Source organism: Cavia porcellus, unplaced genomic scaffold (assembly GCF_034190915.1).
Source record: "Cavia porcellus strain 051 isolate PalLab524CR breed Dunkin Hartley unplaced genomic scaffold, mCavPor4.1 scaffold_5, whole genome shotgun sequence".
Classification (NCBI taxonomy): Eukaryota; Metazoa; Chordata; class Mammalia; order Rodentia; family Caviidae; genus Cavia; species Cavia porcellus.
The window spans coordinates 83,976,752-83,995,842 of record NW_026947488.1 but is presented as its reverse complement, the minus strand read 5'-3'; the positions used below and the strand labels follow the sequence as shown (position 1 = coordinate 83,995,842).

The 19,091-nt window shown below is 45.7% G+C and overlaps 1 protein-coding gene and 1 long non-coding RNA gene across 3 annotated transcripts in view; one reads left to right on the top strand and one right to left on the bottom strand.

Annotated features, from left to right (window-relative positions):
* Positions 1–5,972, bottom strand: part of LOC134476131 (uncharacterized) — a 42,749-nt gene extending 36,777 nt beyond the window's left edge. The window contains exons 1-3 of one of the 2 annotated variants that reach the window (XR_010047644.1): positions 5,694–5,972; positions 3,077–5,053; positions 2,486–2,775 (exon numbers count right to left, since the gene is read on the bottom strand). This is a non-coding gene — a long non-coding RNA (uncharacterized LOC134476131). Of the gene's footprint in view, positions 1–2,485; positions 2,776–3,076; positions 5,054–5,693 lie in introns of those variants that run through there. The other variant, XR_010047645.1, reaches the window with a different exon arrangement.
* A 37-nt stretch (positions 5,973–6,009) lies between these two features.
* Rarres1 (retinoic acid receptor responder 1) overlaps positions 6,010–19,091 on the top strand; it is a 29,808-nt gene continuing 16,726 nt past the window's right edge. The window contains exon 1 of the mRNA XM_063249255.1: positions 6,010–6,343. Within this exon, the coding sequence (XP_063105325.1) occupies positions 6,065–6,343 (279 nt within the window). The 5' untranslated portion in view covers positions 6,010–6,064. The remainder of the gene's footprint in view (positions 6,344–19,091) is intronic.

Below are 19,091 nucleotides of genomic sequence, written 5' to 3'. Positions count from 1 at the left end.
CACAATAAAGAACAACTGAAGGAATTCATGACCACCAAACCAACCCTACCTAGAGTGCTAAGTTAGAGAGAGATAAAGCTGACCATGGTTCCGGAACAGCAGCAGAGGAGGATCGCCTAGCAAGAGAGGCAACTGAATGAATGGGAAAGTGGAGGACCAACAACAGGAGGACAGCAGGGCAGAGATGAGTCATTGTATGCTGGTTGTAACCATTAATGGAGATAGCCTCAATTTAACAATAAAAAAAAACACAGGGAGAGTGGATTAAGAAACAAGATCCATCAATACACTGCATACAAGAAACATGGTTAACTGGAAAGGAAATTCATGAATGAAAATCAAAGGGGGGAAAATAATTATTTCATATGACAGGAGACCAGAAAAAAGCAAGGGTGACTTGCCTATCAACCACAGAAGGGATGACAAAGATATGGCTAAAAAAAGAAAAGAAATGATATTTCCATGCCGTAGAAAGTTACCCAGCTATAAAGTAGGATAATCTTGAGGCTTCTATAGGGAAATGGATGTAACTGTAAGCCATGTTCATGGGCAAACAGTTTAAATTCGTATGGGTGAACCCAAGCATAAAAAGCAGGTGTTGGTGGGGTCCAAAATAAATAGATATTATAAAAGTGATAGAGGAGGAAACACTTAAAAGGAGGAAGTGTAACCAATGTTAATGTCTTATTGTCTTGTGTTGAACTCTTGTTGTTTTCACAATCTTGTTAGGTTTCGTTCTGTCTTGTTTTGTTAGATTTTATTGTATCTGATGGAATGGGCAGCTATTTTGAACATAATGGGATATATTATGGTAATCACAGTTGGTTTCCTATTATCTTGTTTTGAAGTCCTATAATGCTTTCATTCTTTTAATTGGTTTTATTCTGTTTTGCTATGTATGATGGTACGACCAGCTATATTGAAAAAAACGAGACATTACAGTAACCATTGTTCATTTCCTATTACCTGGTTTTGAAATCCTATAATGTTTCATTCTTTTGTTTCGATTGGTTTTAGTCTGTTTTCTATTATTTGAATTCATTGTGTATGGGAGTATGGACAGTTTTTTTGAAGAGACCAAGAGACATTATGGTAGCCATTGTCAATTTCTTATTGTCTGGTTTTGAAGTCCCATAATACTTTCATTCTTTTTATTGGTTTTATGTTATTTTGTTGTGTTTGATATTATTGTGTATGAAGATATGGAAAACTATTTCAAAGAAAAGAGACATTATGGTAGCCACTACTGATTTCCTGTTGTCTTGTTATGAAGTTCTGTGTTGTTCGCATTGTTCTGTTCTGATTTGCTTTGTTGTTTTGTTTTATTCTCTTTAAAATAAAAAAAAATTTTAATGTTAACTGGTTATCTGAGCAACAGGTAAAGAACTGGGAACCAAACTAGAAATTTACACTTATGGGAAATACATCTGCAGGAGGAACTTCTTGGCTAAGGCCTCCCCCATTCCTGTGAGGAGGCCTCCAGACAACTCCTAGGAGGAGTAGTCTGGGCCACAGGCTACTCCTCTGGAGAACCCTTTGGAGAACATGTCATGTAATTAACAGTATCACCATACACAATGTTCAGCTGTGGACGACCAGAGCCATTACCTCCACTTTAGCTAAACCTGGCCCTCTTTCCTTGTGCTGATACTTACAGAGTGGCTAAGCTGTTCCCTTTTCCCTTCAATTCGCTCTAAGCAATGTAAATAGGGCTGCCTGAGATGCTGATGCATAATCTTTGAAGCTAAGTGACAGCCCTGTCTCCTCACCTCAGTGCCTCCCTCCAAACTATTGAGCCCAGAAAGATGCCAAAGCCAACACTCTAAGACTGTCAACTGGGTTTGAGCAAGATAAGAGGCTGTGACTTCCCAGGACACAAAAGTCTGCACTTCAAAAGTCTGCACAGCCTCCCAAAAATTAAGTCCTACCTCAATTGTGTTATGCAGATTGGCCTTTCTGCATATCCTTCTCACTGCATATTACAGAGGTGATTTCTAGTCTCCTAGGTAGCCCAGCTCACAGTACTCACATAACTCCTGCCATTCTCACAGTCACTCATCCTTAGCCAATCTCTTCTTCATGAATTAATAAAATCTGGATTAGGCACTGAGTAGAGGCTTTTGTTCCATGAACCCTCACCTGGACCGAACTCCGGACCCCTTGGCTGCCCTTAACTATAACTATGTCTCTGTGTATGTATCCTCACTGGGGGTTGCACTGGAGGTGGTAGATCAGAATTAACTCACCAGGATTCCAGTAACTTTTCCATTGGATTAGAAATATAAACTTCGGGGCTGGAGGTTTAGCTCAGCGGCCTGAGTGCCTGCCTTGGAAGCAGGCAGTCATGAGTTTGATCCCCGGTACCGATAAAAAGGAAAAAGAAATATAAACTTCTCAGACCATGATGAGGACAGGAAAAAGGGCCTCTTATTTAGTGCGGAAGTGACTGGAGCCGCGGGAGACAGGAGACCAAACTCGAGCAGGATCAGCTCTCAAACTTTATTGCGTACAGCGAACCGGACCTAACAAGGTCCGCCACCCTCAGTGTTGGTTCCTCTTCCGCCCGTTGGGGGCAGGAACAACCTCTTATAAGGGGAAGCAGTATCCAATCACAGAGAAGCGCGTCTAACAAGCTGATAGGCTAGCGTCACGGGTAACTGGGCAGACATGACAATTTGGCGGGCTTGTTCAGGCCGGGAAGAACCCGGAAGCAGGAAATGGGCGCCATCTCAGGCGGCTTCCCACACGGAAGAAAGTAAACACAGTGCACATGAACTGAGAAAAAAATGGTAATGACACATGTGATGGACTGAGACCTAACTCCCTAGTACTCGATGGGGATCCACAAATCTATCAGAAACCCAAAAGCCCCAGTGAGAAATGGACAAAGAATGTAAACATCACAAGAAGGAAATACCGTGTTCCAGAAAAATCTGCTTATACAATGAAAGCTGTAATTTTCAAAATTAAAAGCTGCTTTCTCCATTGGTCTGGAGCCACCCAACTGTGACTGTTATCACTACTTACAACGCACTCCAAAGCCAGCACTGGTGCCCCCCCCCAGCCACATCCTCACCTCCTCCCTTGTCTGTGAGCTCCAGGGCGCTGCTCCCCTCACTCTCATCACCCCTGGGCCAACCCACTGGGGCTCTGCAGAGGTCTGCTTCCCCGAATCTGCCTCTGTCGCCTGGCATGCTTTGCTTCACCCTGAGGTTCTGGCAGTCTTGCCAGGGAGCTCTTCTTGTCCCCCTTTCCACTACCCACTGAAAGCTGAAATGCCTTGTATCACTCAGGAGAGGCATTAGTCAGTGACTGAGGGGCATGGAAGGACGGAAGGCCACGCCCCTCCCTGGAGGACACAGGTCTGTGGGTAATTCAGTCTGGAGCGCCCCTGCAGGCCAGGCTGAGTCTACCCTTCCCACCACTCCGGAATCCCTGCTCTGCCACCTTCCTAGTTACTGACTGGGTTCTCGGGGAGCAGGTCCTTCACAAAGCATCTGCAAACATTTGCCTGCTTCCAAGGCTCCAACATAAAACAAATCTTCCCTAACAACAAAATCCTGACTTCTATTCTGACACACAAAAACTTCATTTCCTATCTTCCTTAGCAACTAAGACTATGACTGGGTTCTTGCCCCGTGAGACTTAAAAAATCCAGAAAAGGGAGCCCTTGGTAATGGCCAGAGCTTACTGTGGACTTGGAGAACACCCAGGATGCAGGAGTAGGGATTGAGAGAAAGCTTGCACCCTAGTAACTTCATGGATCCACCAGTATCAACCACAAATTGATGACTGCTCCCCAACATCTATTACACAGGAAATGTCTCTGTCCTGTCATTTTGGTTTTTGTTCTATGCTGTTAAATTTAATCCTGTCTTATAGAATAGACTACTACAATGGGGGCTAAAAAAAAGGCAGACACTTACTTTTCTAGCCTTGCTTAGGCACATTTGCTAGTGCAGCCCAGTGCTGGTCAATGAGATAGGAGGGAAGTGCAGAACAGCGTGAAGGAAGATAGTCTAAAAAATATTTTTCTTCTCTGGTGAAAAAAAGCAAACCAGAACAAGTGCACCTTGACTGGCAATCTATTTCCTACTATCTGCCTTTGGCTTCAGCACGTGAGGATGTGATGTGTGGAGCTGTGGCAACCATCCTACAGTCATGAAGCCACCAGATAAAAAACCAAGCAATCGAGGACAGCTATGCAGGACAGAGAGTGCCCAGATCCTTCAGAAAAACACATCCCTCAGACCTCCCACTCTAGAGCACCGAAGAATCCACATTGCTAATTGGGTTTCCTGCCACTGACACAGCCTACTGCACCCATTAGGGACAAAGCACTAAAGTAAAATAAGGAAATTTTTAATCTCTATATAACCTGGATGTGAAGAATTCTCAAGAGCCCAATAATGTAACTTGCCAGCTGAGATGACCGGATTTGGGGAGATAATGACCTATGTTAGGCTGCCTCTGAGGACAAGAAACAAAACTCCAACGACCAGTAAGCAGTGAGCCCCAGAATCAGGAGACGCAGGCAGTCAACAACGTCCTGGGAATACCAGGGTCCTGCTCCTTCCAGCTCTGCCAGGGGGCTCCATTCTCAGGCCGCTGGCAAGATGGGGCCACACTTCCAGATAGCACATTCAGACTTGCCAGAGCTGCCCAGGCTTTATGCCCCTCTCTTCCCCTCAGGAAGAGGGGAAGCTTCATGGACTCCAGGTCCAGGCCTCTGCACCTGCCGTTCCCTCCACCACCCCTACTCTCCCTACACACCCCACTTTCTCAGGTCCCCACTCAAATCTCCCTTCCCACAGGGGCCTGCCCCAGTCTGACTACTGTGTAAGATGACACCCATCTCCCACCTCCCTGTCCTCCTTCTGCCTTCATAGTTTCCAAAGTGTGTAGCTGGGTTCAACTCAGGGTGCATTCTCTTGATGGCGGGTGTCTCTCATCATCTGGGCTGCATCTGCCTGGTACATGCTGCTGGAGCTCAGAGATGTGCATCTGATGGCTCACCCTGGTTCCCCTAGCATAGCAGGTGCCCTTCAAATACCTGCAGAGGAAGAAAAGCCAAGTGGTACATGCAGGATAGCCCCAAGAAACAAGGGAAGGGAGGGGGGCGGTTTCAGAGATTGCACCCCATGCCCCCTAGCTTTGGTCAGTGCAGCAACCAGAATCACATGATGGACCTCAACAGTTACTGGGGGGAGGGGGAGAAAGAATTTATTTTAGCCCCACAGCAGGTGCTGGAGATGCCTGAACCTCTGGCCCCTAGGCTGATTATACTGCCTGATCCCTGGTTCTCCAGGGCTTTTTCTCCTGTCTGGTTTAAAAATAGTGCTTACCTTGCCCCTTCCCTGCCAAGAGTCTGAAAAGGGTTGTCAACACCCTGCTTCCACTTCCCAAAGCCCCAGCCCCACCACGCCCCGCTGGAATCCAGCTTCCATCCCGCAGCCAGGCAGCTGGGGAGGCCAGTGGCCTACTTGTTTCTCGAGGTCTCCCCGCACTCTGGGCGGCCCTCGGGTCCCTCGCCCCAGGGGCGGTGCGCACACCTGCCCGGCCTTCCTGCAGCGTCCTGGGCTCCCCAATCCAAGCCCTCTGGCGACTTCCTCCGCCCCAGAGGTCTCAGGCACAGTGACCACCACTGAAACCTGCTGTCTCTCGCTCTTTTCGCCACCTGTCCCCTCTTTCACCTGCAGGGAAATCGCAACCTCAGCCCCTGAAGAACAAAAGCGGGTTCTCTCCAAAACCCCGGGGTTATGAAATCGCAGCAACCTCGGGGAGAAGTGGGTGCTAGGCTGGGCTGGGGGCCGCGTGCGGGTGGCGCCGGGCTCCGCGAGAGAGGCGGCCCCACCGCCCCGGCCCTCCTCCCGCCAGGCCGGGGCCGACCCTCGGCCTCACACAGGCGCCGCCCTGTCCGGGCGGCGACCCCGGCTCTCAGCCGCCGGCCCCCGGGGCGGAGGGGTGGGGCCACGCGGCCTTATTTGCCCGAGCGCGGCGCCGCCCGCCGGGAGCCCGGGTCGCTCGCGCGCCACGCCAGCCCGTCCGCGTCCAGCCCGCGTCCATGCAGCCCCGTCGGCTCCAGCCGTCCGCGCCCCGGCCGGGGGCCCGGCGTCCGGCTACCGGGCAGCTCGCGCTGCTGCTGCTGCTCGCCCTCCAGGGCGCGGCGACCATGCCCGCGGGGCCGGGGGAGCCCGCGGGCCCCGAGCAGCTCCGGGAGGCGAGGCTCCCGCGCGCGCTCCTACAGCAGGCGGCGCGCGCGGCGCTGCACTTCTTCAATTTCCGCGCCGGCTCGCCCAGCGCCCTGCGAGTGCTGGAAGCCCTGCAGCAGGGCCGCGTGTGGGTGAGTGCGGCGGGACGGGACGGGGCGGGGCGCGGCGGGGCGGCGAGGCTGTGGCACCGGCCCGGGGACCTGGGGCGCAAGTGGCGAGTGTCCGGGGCGTGGAGGGCCGTCAGGGGGCAGAGCGCACCGACTGCTGGCCGTTCTTCCGACGTTTACGGTGCCATGGATTGTTTTACGCGCCAGGACTCCTGACAGCTCTCATGTCAGAGTGAGAAATGCCTGGGGACATTAAGTAACTGGCCCAAGGACAGCACTTAATCTTGCCTGAGGGTATGCAGAATTGGTTCCTGTAGGGGTCGCCCCTGCTGATGCACCCCACCTGTGGCGCCCACAGGCCTTGGGCCTGACCGCAGCGAGCTGCCCCTGCCTCTTGTTACGTAGGCCACCTCGCCCACCGCACAAAGGCTTCGCGCTACTGTGGCTGAGATTTACACTTACTTGTCTAGGCGGAGGGAACTTTGTAGTGCTAACTCTGCCTCATTGAACGCGAGTGAGACCTGATGTCAGTGGACAAGGGCTTAGTTTTCTGTATGCGTTGAAAGATGAAAACGTCACACCCCGTTGATTGTATGCTCACACCAAGGTATCTGGTAGGCATTGTTCTGTGTAAAGGTATACTGTTGTCTTCATCACACAGTACAAAACTAGTGTCACTATTCTGTCCTCAAAGCAACAGTGCATCCTCCTAGCAACCTCCAAGTATTCCACAAAACCTGCAGACACCCAGTCGCAAAGAAAGTAGAACTGAGCATGGGGCGTAAACAGGTGACGTTTTAGAGAGAGCCAGGCAGGATTTTCTATTTAAGACTCCCCTAGCCCAGGTATCAAGCATGGCTGGAAAAGGCACTTTGGAAGCTCGTTGTTGGTTCTTCAAAGACTTATTCCTGCACCCAACAGGGTTGAATTTACTGAAAGCTTAAATTGTTCCTAGGCAAAGGCAAACTTTTCTCCTTACCTATTTTTAATTGTCTTTGCCATCTGAGCCCAGCAGAGGAGTGGAGGACAGCATTTGCAAGCTTTCCATCAAAGTGAGAGAGTCCAGGCAGCCGCCTCCCAAGCCTACACAGGGCCCCGGGTGTGTTTCCCCCATCCCCAAGGGGAGAACCCTTACGGAAAACCAAACCCCGTTTCTAACGTATCCTAGTGTTTCAATTCCATGGATTTGTCTTCCTTCCATGACCATTTTTAAAAGAAAAAATAAAATGCTTTGCATTTTCATACACTTGGTGAGTCCCTTTGGAAAATTTAAGGGGCTGGGGATTTAGCTCAGAGGCATAAGAGCCTGCCTTACAAGCAGGCAGTCGTGAGTTCGATCCCTGGTACCAATAAAAAGGAAAAAGATCCAAAAAAAAAAAAAAAAAAGAAAAAGAAAAAGAAAAAAGAAAAACTTTTAAACAATTAGCATCTTCCACAAAAAAATCAAACCAGCTTTCAAACCTGAGTAAGTTCAGTAGAGACTGATTCTCTTTCACTTACATGAAGATTTTTTTCATCTGTAATAGTGTAATCTTCGTAAGTGTTAAAAGATCCTCCCTTACATAAAACAAGGAAATAGATGAGTTAGGCAGATGTGCACAGGGAGAGAAGGAGTAGACGGAGAAGTAGGAGAATGCTGGGACACTGACACTGAGAAATGATCGTTTTTCTACTGACAACCAGTTTCCAACCTTTCCATTTCCTCCCTGATTTTATGAGCTATGTGGTTATGAGAGCCATGGAAAAAGTGGTCAGTGACCAGAATCTTGTGGACTAGAACAATTTCAGTTTCCCCCAGGAATGTAGTGAAGTTGTTTTTCCTCCATTCCTTGTTGTCCTCCGAACCTCATCACTAAAGAAAGGCCAAGCTCCAAGAGGCATCAGCCAGCCCAGTGCAGGAGGTGTTAAATCTGCCACAGGCACAGTAGCAGAGACAAGGCAGAGCGGCTAGAAATGAGTGCTGATGTCCACGGGCGTCCTCCGTGGGCTTTCTGGAATAGGGCACACAGCTGTGGAGTGTTGTGGGGAGCCTCAGTGCTTAGCTTCCAATGAACCGAACAAGTTAGAGAAGGTTGTATGTCTTTCTGGCTCTCTCCCCATTTGGAACAGAAACATTGTTCAGCCAGCAGTACCAGTGGTTTAAGTCTATGAAGTGATACATGCACCAATTGTAAAGTAGAAAAATGAAAGTTACCACCACACTTGCTGAGGGGCAGCTCATTCCTCTGCTATTTCTTGAGCATCTACTTTGTGTTAAGCTCTAGGTTAGATATTGTGGCCCTTACTTAAACTGAGGTGGGAACATCTGAAAAGGTTTCATTGAGATTCACTTACTTTTGAAGTCCACAGCTGCCTGGGTGAAGATGACAGAAGTGGGCTGAGTGGTGCTCTGAGGGCAGCAGCTGAAAGCAATGTCTGCTTCAGTTACAGGAGTAGCCACAGCCCTGGAAAGAGGGAAAACCATCAGAACCCCCAAATTCAGGTTTGCACACTATTCAACCTTGACAGGATGAGTACTCAGTAGCAATGCAGTGTCTACCACCACCATGAAGACCCTGCCGGGGTGGGTGGTTGCGTGGGTAGGAGAAGTGGAGGTTCCTCCCCATTCTAGGGGTTACCACTTTCCTTTTTAAGTTAAGAATTGGGGCTTTGGCTTTTCAAACTAGGAGTCTACTTGTGAGTAATGCAGCCCATTTAACAGGGTCCATTTGTTTTATTTCTTGGTACTGGAGATTGAACCCAGAATCCATGCTAGGAACACACACGCTTAGCCCCCTTGCCCTGTTTTATTATTTTTTTAGTGAAGTCATTCAGAATATAAATTTTGAGTGTGCTACAGAAGCCAGGGTAAGCTATGCCTCGAAATGTGTTCCAAATATATATGCGTGAATGAGGCTGCGATGAGGAACTGTTCTTGATGTGGGTTACAGCTTTTTTAAAAGTTTTGAAAACCAGTGGGCCAAATGATTTTTAAAACCATTTCCAGCTCAGAAATTCCTTTTGTGATTTCTTAGCTCTGCAAAAACACCCTCATTTTTAGGAACAGTGTTGCCCTCTAGTGGTGAAAGACGGTAGTAGTTGCAGTGAGTCAATCCGGTGAGTATTAGCTGGAGGGCAGCCTTGCGTTTGTTCCTTAGTGTGGGAAGAGATTTCAGAGCTTGTGTTCCGTTGCTGTCCATGCTGGATCTCTTTCCTGGCCTTACACTACCCTGCTGTGACCGATGAGGCTTCTACTCTTCTGGTGTCCCAATGCACGGATTCAGCACCACAGCTGAAGAGGTGGGAGATGTGGGTGACGTTGGGCTTTTCTTACACTGTGTGGAGTATCCGGGCTCAGCCCTGAGGTTTCCCCCTCCCAGCGGACCCCAGATGCACGCTTCACTTGACACGAGTCTCCTCTTGCCACCCAGAAAGTTCTAGGACCTGCGCGGTGAGTCTGTCACTGACATTTGGAAACCAGCTGAAATCTTTGTTGCACATGAGAATGTCATAAGAATGTCAGCCCCTGCAGGAGGCGGCTGGTATTTGTAGACTGGTCACTTAAAGTGAACACTTTCTGACCAGTCCAGCGCCGGTACTAGGAAACACAATTGAAACAGTTGACCAAAGTGGCAGAGGAAACTCTCTGTGTGTGTGTGTGTGTGTGTGTGTGTGTGTGTGTGTGGTGTCAGACTTTAAATGTTTCTGTTTAAATTAAAATAGTAAGTATAACTTTTAATTTATTGTGTCTGATATTGCCCCAATGCCATGTCACTGACATGGCTTGGAGTCTTCCTAACAAGAAAGCAAGTCCACGAGCAATTGCTTACAGTTTCCACTTCTAATTGTACTCTTTGTCTTTTTATTCCCTAATCAGTCACTCAATTTAGCAAGAGCTTTGAGCATGTGAATTTATCAATTTGTTCTAAAGCACTGAACTTGGATTGTTGTTGGCCTCACAACCTAGGGCCTGCTTTTCACCAGTTTACACAACACTTCATCACTGAGTTAGGGAATGAGTTCTTCTGGCATAAACAAGTCTGGAAGCGAATAGGTGGGATTTTGTCAAGCGTCAGGCCATTCGAGTGCTGTGCTGGGCAGGAGATAGGCGCCGTGTGATTCCAGAGTTTAGATACTATGGGCCGAGCAGAAGCAGAGTTTATCTCCTGGGCCGCACAGCAGCTGTAGAGTAGCTATTCTGTTAAGAAAACATTATCACTTCTCCATCCATGAAGTGCTTTAATACAGTATAAGTCACCTAATTATCTCTCTTCTTAAGGTCTTCTCTCTATTATTGTCAATAATTCAGAGCGATCATTCAGAAGAGAGAAATAATACATTACGTAGCCCAGGGAAGCAAAAGGACTGCAGTGCATATTCAGGAGAAAAGATAAGTACAAGAATAAAGTCATATTTTCCTTCACACGAGGGAAGCTCTTAAGTGCTTTTAGTCAGTCCAGGGAATGGCAGGGAATGGAGGCGTTTGCAGGATGATCACACTCAGCAGCGCTAGAATGGGCAGGGTGCGGCCACGGGCTCTGTCCTGCCTCCACCATGGCACCCCCTGGTCTGCAGGCTCTGATGGCTCAGTCTGGATCTAGCAAGGGGTGGGAACGGTTGTGACTCTGAACCAGTTGTGGTAATGCCTGCAATACCAGCATTACGATAATGGAGGCTGAGGCAGAAAGAATGCAAGTTCTTAACTTAGCCCTTAAAACAAAACAAAAAAAAGGGCTCAGTTCAAAGGTCCTGGATTCAGTCTCCATGTCTGTGAAACAAAACACAGCAAACAAAGACAATTTTGACTTCTTTGGCACTCTGCCCCAGTTACCCAAGCTAACTTGGTGAGACAGCAAGTAAGAATGTGCTTAACAATCTTGTAATAAAACTTTTTAAACCACAAATATTTTTTTTTACTAGTCCATAGCATTTCCCACATTTGGCTCTCACATTAGGAGTCAAAGATGAGTGTAATCAGAGTATCAGTAATTCCCCAAATAAAGACCACCAGTTGTGGTGTGATTATTAATCACCAGGAACCTGATGTGGCCACAGACTCTTCTGTTGAGGACCTATGTGGTTCTGCGGGAGATTGAATGTAAAATCAGTCCTCAGATGACTGATATTAAGCACAGAACTTCACACACAGTCTCACAATTGCCCTTGATCTCAGCAACAAATCATACTAGAGTCTCAGTCACACTCTTGCAATCAGGTCATTCATGTGCCTTTGTGACGGTGCCTTAGTGCAGGGCTCTGCACAGCTAGTCCCCCGGTGGTTGGGGAACATAACCACAGCAAGTCTCCACCCTGGGCCTCTTGTTGCAGCTGTGAAAGGGCATCTTGTGACACAGTCTTGTACAGGAGAGATGTGAGTCCACCATCGTGCCAAGGCACATGCCCGCACAGTACATGACTAAAGGATCACAAGTAATTTCTGTATCTGCGTAGCTTCCTATCACTGCTATCACAGATTACCACAGACCTAGAGGGTTGAAGCAATAGGGATTTATTTATTCACCTCTTGTTCTGGAGATAAGAAGTTTGACCTGGGTCTCAGTAGGCTAACACCCAGACGTCAGCAGGGGGCATGTTTCTGGAGCTTCTAGGAGAGGAGCCACGTCCTTGCCTTTTGCAGCTCCTAGGGGCCACCTCTACTTGGCCATGGCTGCATGTCTTACCTTCAAAGCCAGCCGTGTAGCATCTCCTGAGTATCGTATCACTGTCGTCTTGTAAATACCTTTGTGATAACCTCAGGCCCACCAGGCTAATCCAGGAAAAAAATCTCACCATTTCATGATCCCTAACTTAATCCCAGTGGTAAGAATCTCTTTGACAATATAAAATCTAGAAGTTCATACATGGACATCTTGGGGGCCATTATTTATCCCCCCACACCCAGCCCCCAAGGCCAGTGCACATACCTCGCACACTGCCTGGGACGAGATGGTGCTCAGGGAATGGCTGCTCTTGGATTGCTTGTGTCCTGCAGCCATGGTAATCTCACTTCTGAGCCCACTCCCTTCCACGCGCATCTTGGTACTTGACTATAGTCTACTCCATCCTAGCTGTCAAATACCTAGCTTGCTTTCTACTCTACAGATGTCTGACTCTCCTAAATTCAGTGAGAAGCCTCTGCAGGGCGCACGGCATCACATCTCTGTATGTCCTCCATTGCACTAGCTTGGAGCCCTGCCACAGATAAATACTGAGCCTTTGTTAAAATGAAAGTAGCTAAAAAGTTGTTGGTACCATTTGGGCAGCGTGTATAGGGCATCAGGCCAGGCCCCCATCCATTTCTGTCCTCCCAGCATGAAAGAGGTGACCCAGCATGCCACGCCCGACCCATAGCTAACTCTTCTAATTGATCCCACCCCTCCTGAGCCCAGACAGGAGTTGAGGGAGCACTGTCCCTGGCTCTTTCCCCTTCCACCCACATTCGGCCTAGTACACATTGACATACAGTATTGTTTTTCTCCACTGCTTTTTAACCCGTTAAAGCAAAGTATCCGTGTGCAAAGATCTTGAATCCCACTAAATGAAGCCTGATATGAAGGTAACTGACTTTCGGTCTATAAACTATATTTGCTTTATCTGGCCTTGCAAATGCAATAAGATAATTCTAGGATATAATGTAATATCCTGATGCTTTTTCTGTCCAGCACATAAGTACAGCACAATTTTTTTATTCACAAATGAGTTGTTTGTCTCCAACTAAGCCTGAGTCATAAAAGTAACCTTATAAAATGAAGAAGTTCGCTTTTACAGGAATAGCATGACATTTATGTTTTCTTACCAAGTATGCTGCCTGGAGGGGACACTTAGAACCCAAGTGTTAGACCAGTGGGTCCCAATGTGTGTGGGAAGGGACATTAGAATCACCTGGGAGCCTCCAACTCTTAGCCGGGACCTTGCCCACCACCCCTCTGCCTGAAACACAGATGTTTAAAGTTGTCAGATCGACCTCAAGATGACAGAAAGGGACAGGCCTTACCTACCAATAGCAGAAGGAGGAAAATCAAGGAAATATTTTCTGCCAAAGTATACAGCTTCTTTTCCATAGTGAGTTTTTGGTAGATTCAAGTCTTTGGAGACCCTTGAGGTCATTGTCGTTTTCTTGGCCTCTCTGTGGCAGCCCCAGCAAGATTTCTCTAGAAAATCATCCAAGCTTTTGTTGTGTTTCCAGTGTGTTTAAATGGAGAGTTAAGTTTCTAAAATGTGCTCTTAAGACAAACACCTATTCATCTTTGACCTACTTCCTTGGGTTTATTTTTATTATTAACATTCAGTATTTCAACGCTTTATTCAGTATTTCCAAAAACTCCCAAAACAGACAAAAACCCCAAAACATTTAGCTGGTGCCTAATATATTGTTCACATACTACAGGGGAAAAGAAAAAGTCTTTGTTTTGTTTTTGCTTTATGACAAATACTTTTTACTAAAAATAAGACATGACTTTATAGAACAATTAGAGCATACGTTGTAACTACTGGATGCATATGTACAGTAAATGTCATTACACAGTAGTCCTTCCACACTGTTTTGCTTTCTGTGCTTTGTTACTCATGGTCTGCCATGAAAATATTAAATGGACAACTCTAGAAAGAAACAATTCATAATGTTTAAATTGCACACCATCCTGAATAGTATGAGGGAATCCTGCACCATCTTATCTGTGCCTGTCTTGAACATGAATCTCCCGCTGTCCAGTGTATCTATTCTAAATATAAATACCCATTTAAGGGTGTATTAGCCATCTCTCTCATCAGGCCAACTGTATCACAGCACTGTGTTCAAGTGGCCCTGTGTTACCTAATGATGGCCCCAAAGGATAAACTTGTACTAGGGTATATGGTTATATTGCTCTATTTTATTTTTATTGCTCTCCAGAGGAATAGAGCCAGTAGATGTATCTAGTTATAAGAGGGTATTTATTAGGTCGGACTACACAGCCAGGGGCTGAAAGTTCTCACAGTGGACTGTGGGAAAGCAAGGGATCTCGGCGACTGCTCTGTCCAAAAAGCTGGAGTTCTCAGCACAAGAAGAACCAATGTGGTAGCCCCAGTTCAAGGCAGAAGGCCTATAAACCCATTGGAGAGTCAACAGGAATAAGTCCTTATTTAAAGGCTCAAGGATCTGATGTCCACATTGCAATGGTAGCGGCAAAAAACACAGGCTCAAGAAGAGTCGAGTATGCACATGTCAGCAACCTTCCGCCATCTTTGTTTCCGGTTCCATTGGGCCCCAGTCTGTAGGATGGTGTCACCTCCATTCAGGGCAGGCCTTCCCCACACACTTCTCTGACCAACATGCCAGATGTCTCTATGGACACTTCACATCCAGAAGTGTGTTCTACCAATTTTTTAGATCTCTCATTTAGTCAAGTTAACCAAGATTAAATATCACAGTTTGGAATTTTTTACTGTACCTAATTTATAAATTAATCTCTATCATAGGCATGTGTTTATAGAAAAAACATAGTATATCTTGAGATTGTTACTATTCATCATTCCTAGCATGCACTGCATTTCTTGGAACGTATTCTGAGATTGGGGTAGGGGACAGGCTGGTATATATAGCAACGTACCTGTGCATGTAACAAGAATCAAGGAGTAGGTTTTCTTCAAAAATTACTGTAATCTGAAAAGAATGGCTTACATAAAAAAAATCAATGAATTCTTATGAGGCTGTAGGGAAAATGGAACCCATCTGTATGATTGGTGGGAATGTAAACTAGTATAACTACTATGGAAATCAGTATGGAAATTCCTCAAAAAACTGAAACTAGAAATTCCATTTCACCCACATACATCTCTTCTAGGTATCTTTCCAAAAGATACAGAGATATATGCATATCCATGTTCATACCATGGCAGCACAATTCATAATAACTAAACCTTGGAAACAGCCTATCTGCCCAATAACAGATGAATGAATAAAGAAAATGTGTTCATACACAATTGTGTATTACTCTACCATAAAGAAAGAAACACTTGAGTCATTCATAGTTAGATAAATGCACTTTGATACCCTAATATTGAGTGAAATAAATGGGCACACAGCATAAATATCAGATGGATTCTTTTATATGAGAACCCTAAAGAGTAAGATAAAAGGTAATACAGAGTAAGGAAATCTTTTTCAAATAGGAGGCAGATCAAGAGATAGAGGGAAGAGTGAGGGATGGGGAGAAAGAGGATAAAAGAACTGAGATGCGTCACATACATGTATCAGAGCCCCATAAGGAATGCAATCGTTATGTAATGCAAACACGACTAGTAAAACATTGAAACTAAAGAAATGTATTTGACCCTAGATTGCCTTCCTAAATTTTCCCTTGAAAAATGGCACATGCTGTGTTGAAAGGGAGACTATGAGCTGCACCTGCTGTAGCAGGGGTGACCTGCCACCTTGACTTGCTAAGGTATCACAACCCGATTCCCATGTCTTTGAAATAACACTCCTCTGTTTCATTTGATCCTGACACTACACTCAGGCTTTGGGACAGCACTGGTTGTCCTGTTACCAGCTTGTTACTTAGTGATTGGTTGTGTTCTACTGAATGTTGCTCAAGCTACTTGGCACTCCAAACCCTCCCCTCAGAACTTTTTGACTCTCATAGCAGCTAGAGAGAAGTTCCTGGAGTGTAGTCTCTGGACAAGAGCAACAGCATCAGCTGCGGCTTGTAAAAATGCAAGTTCTCAGACCCTATCCCAGACTTCCTGAGCCAACACTCAGATGGGCCCAGCATACTGTATCTCAGCAAGGCTTCTTGGGGGTTCTGTTGCTCACCCCTGTTGAAGACCTGCTGCTCAACAAAGTGAATTTCAAGCCAAGACTCATTAAGAGAGACAGAGAAAGTCACTACGTTCTTGTAAAGGGAACAATCCAAGAGGAAGAGATAACAATCATAAATACATATGCACCAAATACCAGTGCACCCAATTATATAAGACAAATATTAATGGACATGAAAAGTCAAATAAGCACTAAATACAATTGTATTGAGGGATCTCAATACCCCACTGTCACAGATCAACTAGAGAAAAAAAACACTGAAATATTAGAACTGAACCACACTTTTGAACAAATGGACTTAGTAGATACCTACAGAGTATTCCACCCCCACAACATCAGAATACACATTCTTCTCAGCTGTACATGGGATGCTCTTAAAACAGACCACGTGCTACCTCATAGAACGTTTGAGTAAATGCAAAGGAATTGATATTATCTCACACATATTATCGGACCATAGTGCAATGAAATTGTAAGTCAGTGGCAAAAGAGACCTGTCACTCTAGAACAAAGTCCAAGAAACTCTAATCTATCTGCTATTCACTATTGTAATAGTGTACTTCAACCTCAAGTACATGCTGGCATTAAATTGCTAATCTCCCAAGCCGGGATGTTCACCTTCATGCCCTGGCTCACACCCTACCTTTTCTGGAGTACTGTCTCCCTTTCTCCTAGCCTGTCTCAATCTTGATCTTTCCTGGAAATTTTCCCACCTGCACTGGATCACACTTCCATTTGTGACGTATCTGAAAGGATCTACACCCAGGGGTTCCTTACAAAGTCTCAGATCATCTTGGCTTCCATGATGTTTTGGATTGAGTTGGTTCTTCCAAAACTGTATGTTGATGTCCTAACCTTCAGTGCCTGTGAATGTGCCTTATTTGTAAATAAGAGTTTTGCAGATATAATCAAATTAAGATAAAGTCATACTGGATTAGCACAGGACCTAAATGTAGTCACTGACATCCTTATCAAAAGGCCATGTGAAGATGCAGAGTAAGACATGGTTAAGTTCCTAGTTTGTGGTACTTTGTAATGGCACCCCTAGCAAACTAATGCACACTAATCCACAGGTGTGTACATACATAGCAGCAGCCAGCTTGCTTTTGCCTTTTTTAGAAGTGGGCAACTGGCTCTTTTTACAAACTTTGCAGCATAACAAAAGGGCCATTCTAGAAGCAGCTAGCAGCTGACTGCTACTGACAAGCTACTGCCTATGCTATTGAGTACTTCTGTGACTTTAAGCAATTCCTTAACTTTGGGAAAGTACCTGAGTTCCTTCATTCTTAATTCAGGGATAACAATACTATCTGTCTCAAAGGGCTATACAACATAAGTTCATACAAAATCATTATGTTAAATCAGGTGAGGCATATAATCGAAGTGCAGCATATCTGTGTATAGCTGTATCTGTCTCTATAGATGTTTTTCATCATTTCCCTCCAGTGCTTAGCAGCATGCTTTCTACACACACTGAATAAGTGCTTGATATTGATTTCATATGAATTTGAGAAACATTTCTCCCACTAAAAAACAAAGAGTAAATCTAGCATAATGAATCTAGTTCTTTGAAGGCACTGCATTGCCTGAAAGTGGTACACCCCTTTTCCAACTGACTCCCAGTCAAGCCAAACATCAAGAGCTGGCAGATCCCCCCTGCAAACCTATATGAGGCAGGGGATTATACTTGAGAGGTGCAACACTGCTCTCCACGTTGCTCAGTGGGGCCAAAAATCGTAAAACAAGCAATGTGAGTAAAACCAGATTATAAAATATAGCATGTGGTTAGTGCTCCATGGCTGTAGGGCACCCAAGCATGTCCAGCCTGCAGACCATGGGTTGGTCACTTTTGGTTTGGCTGGGCCACACTGAGTGAAGAAGAAATGTCTTGGGCTGCATATAGATGATATACTTAAGGTATACAAGAAGACTTCTTAATTCTCTTTTATACATAATTAAAGAAATCTGGAAGAGCATGCTACTGATTGATTCCTTCAGGTTCTGTAGTCATGTGGTCATTTGCCTTGTTGATGTTTATTTTTAGTAAAGAGCATTATTCTGGAACATATTAGAACAATATGCTCTGCCTCTGGCTATGTTTTAACAAAGGGATGTAGTTTCCTCCTCTGTGTTGCACATGGATATCTTGGGCCATGTGGAGTGTAAGGCATTAAAATGCTGCTGTCTGAGCTACAGGCTATTCTGTCTTGGGAAAGTCAGAGCTGTTTCTCAGGCTTTGCCCAGGGTTGGATTCATCCTTCAAAATTACTTTTTAAATGGCGTTGATTTAATGGACTTACTTTGCAATATATGGCTGTAAGCAACCAGTTGTGCAAGTCATAAGAAAGGGCTCCTGGTCAAGACAAGAGGAAACCATGTGTCAGTTCCTGGCTGTAGGGCCTGGGAGCCAGACTTCTAGACTCACAACCCTTGTGGTAAACAATTTACCACTAACACACTAACAATGGGAGAACAAATTTACCACATGGGGTGGGGCATCCATACCAAGTTATCTTGGACTGGATTCACATTTTTTAAATGGCTTCCTATATTCTTAAAGACCTCCATGAGTTTGTTAGTGTCATATGCCAACGGCTGAGGTCCTCAGTTCAGGGTTCACTGTTGTCTTCAGTCAGTGGAGACATTGATGGGGTGTGTGAGTGTGTGTGTGTTCCCTTTTGTGCTCACTCCCACCCACCCATCCTCACCATTGATAAGCACTATGTGTGCTGCACATTCTCGTTTATAGGTATTCTTATGAAAGCCACTTTTTTGTGTGCATTTTTATTTTGTAAATTTTTGTTAATGGCATTGTCAATACATTTTGTTTCTGTTTTTACTCTCAGTGCTGAATATACACCTCACCTCTCAGCTCTGCCTTTTGCACGGTGCTCCATGATTCCATCTCCATTTTACCAGGCTGCACACCACATTGCTTCCAGGCTCCCCAACACACACAATGACCACATGGCACCCCTCATATCAGTCAGTCCC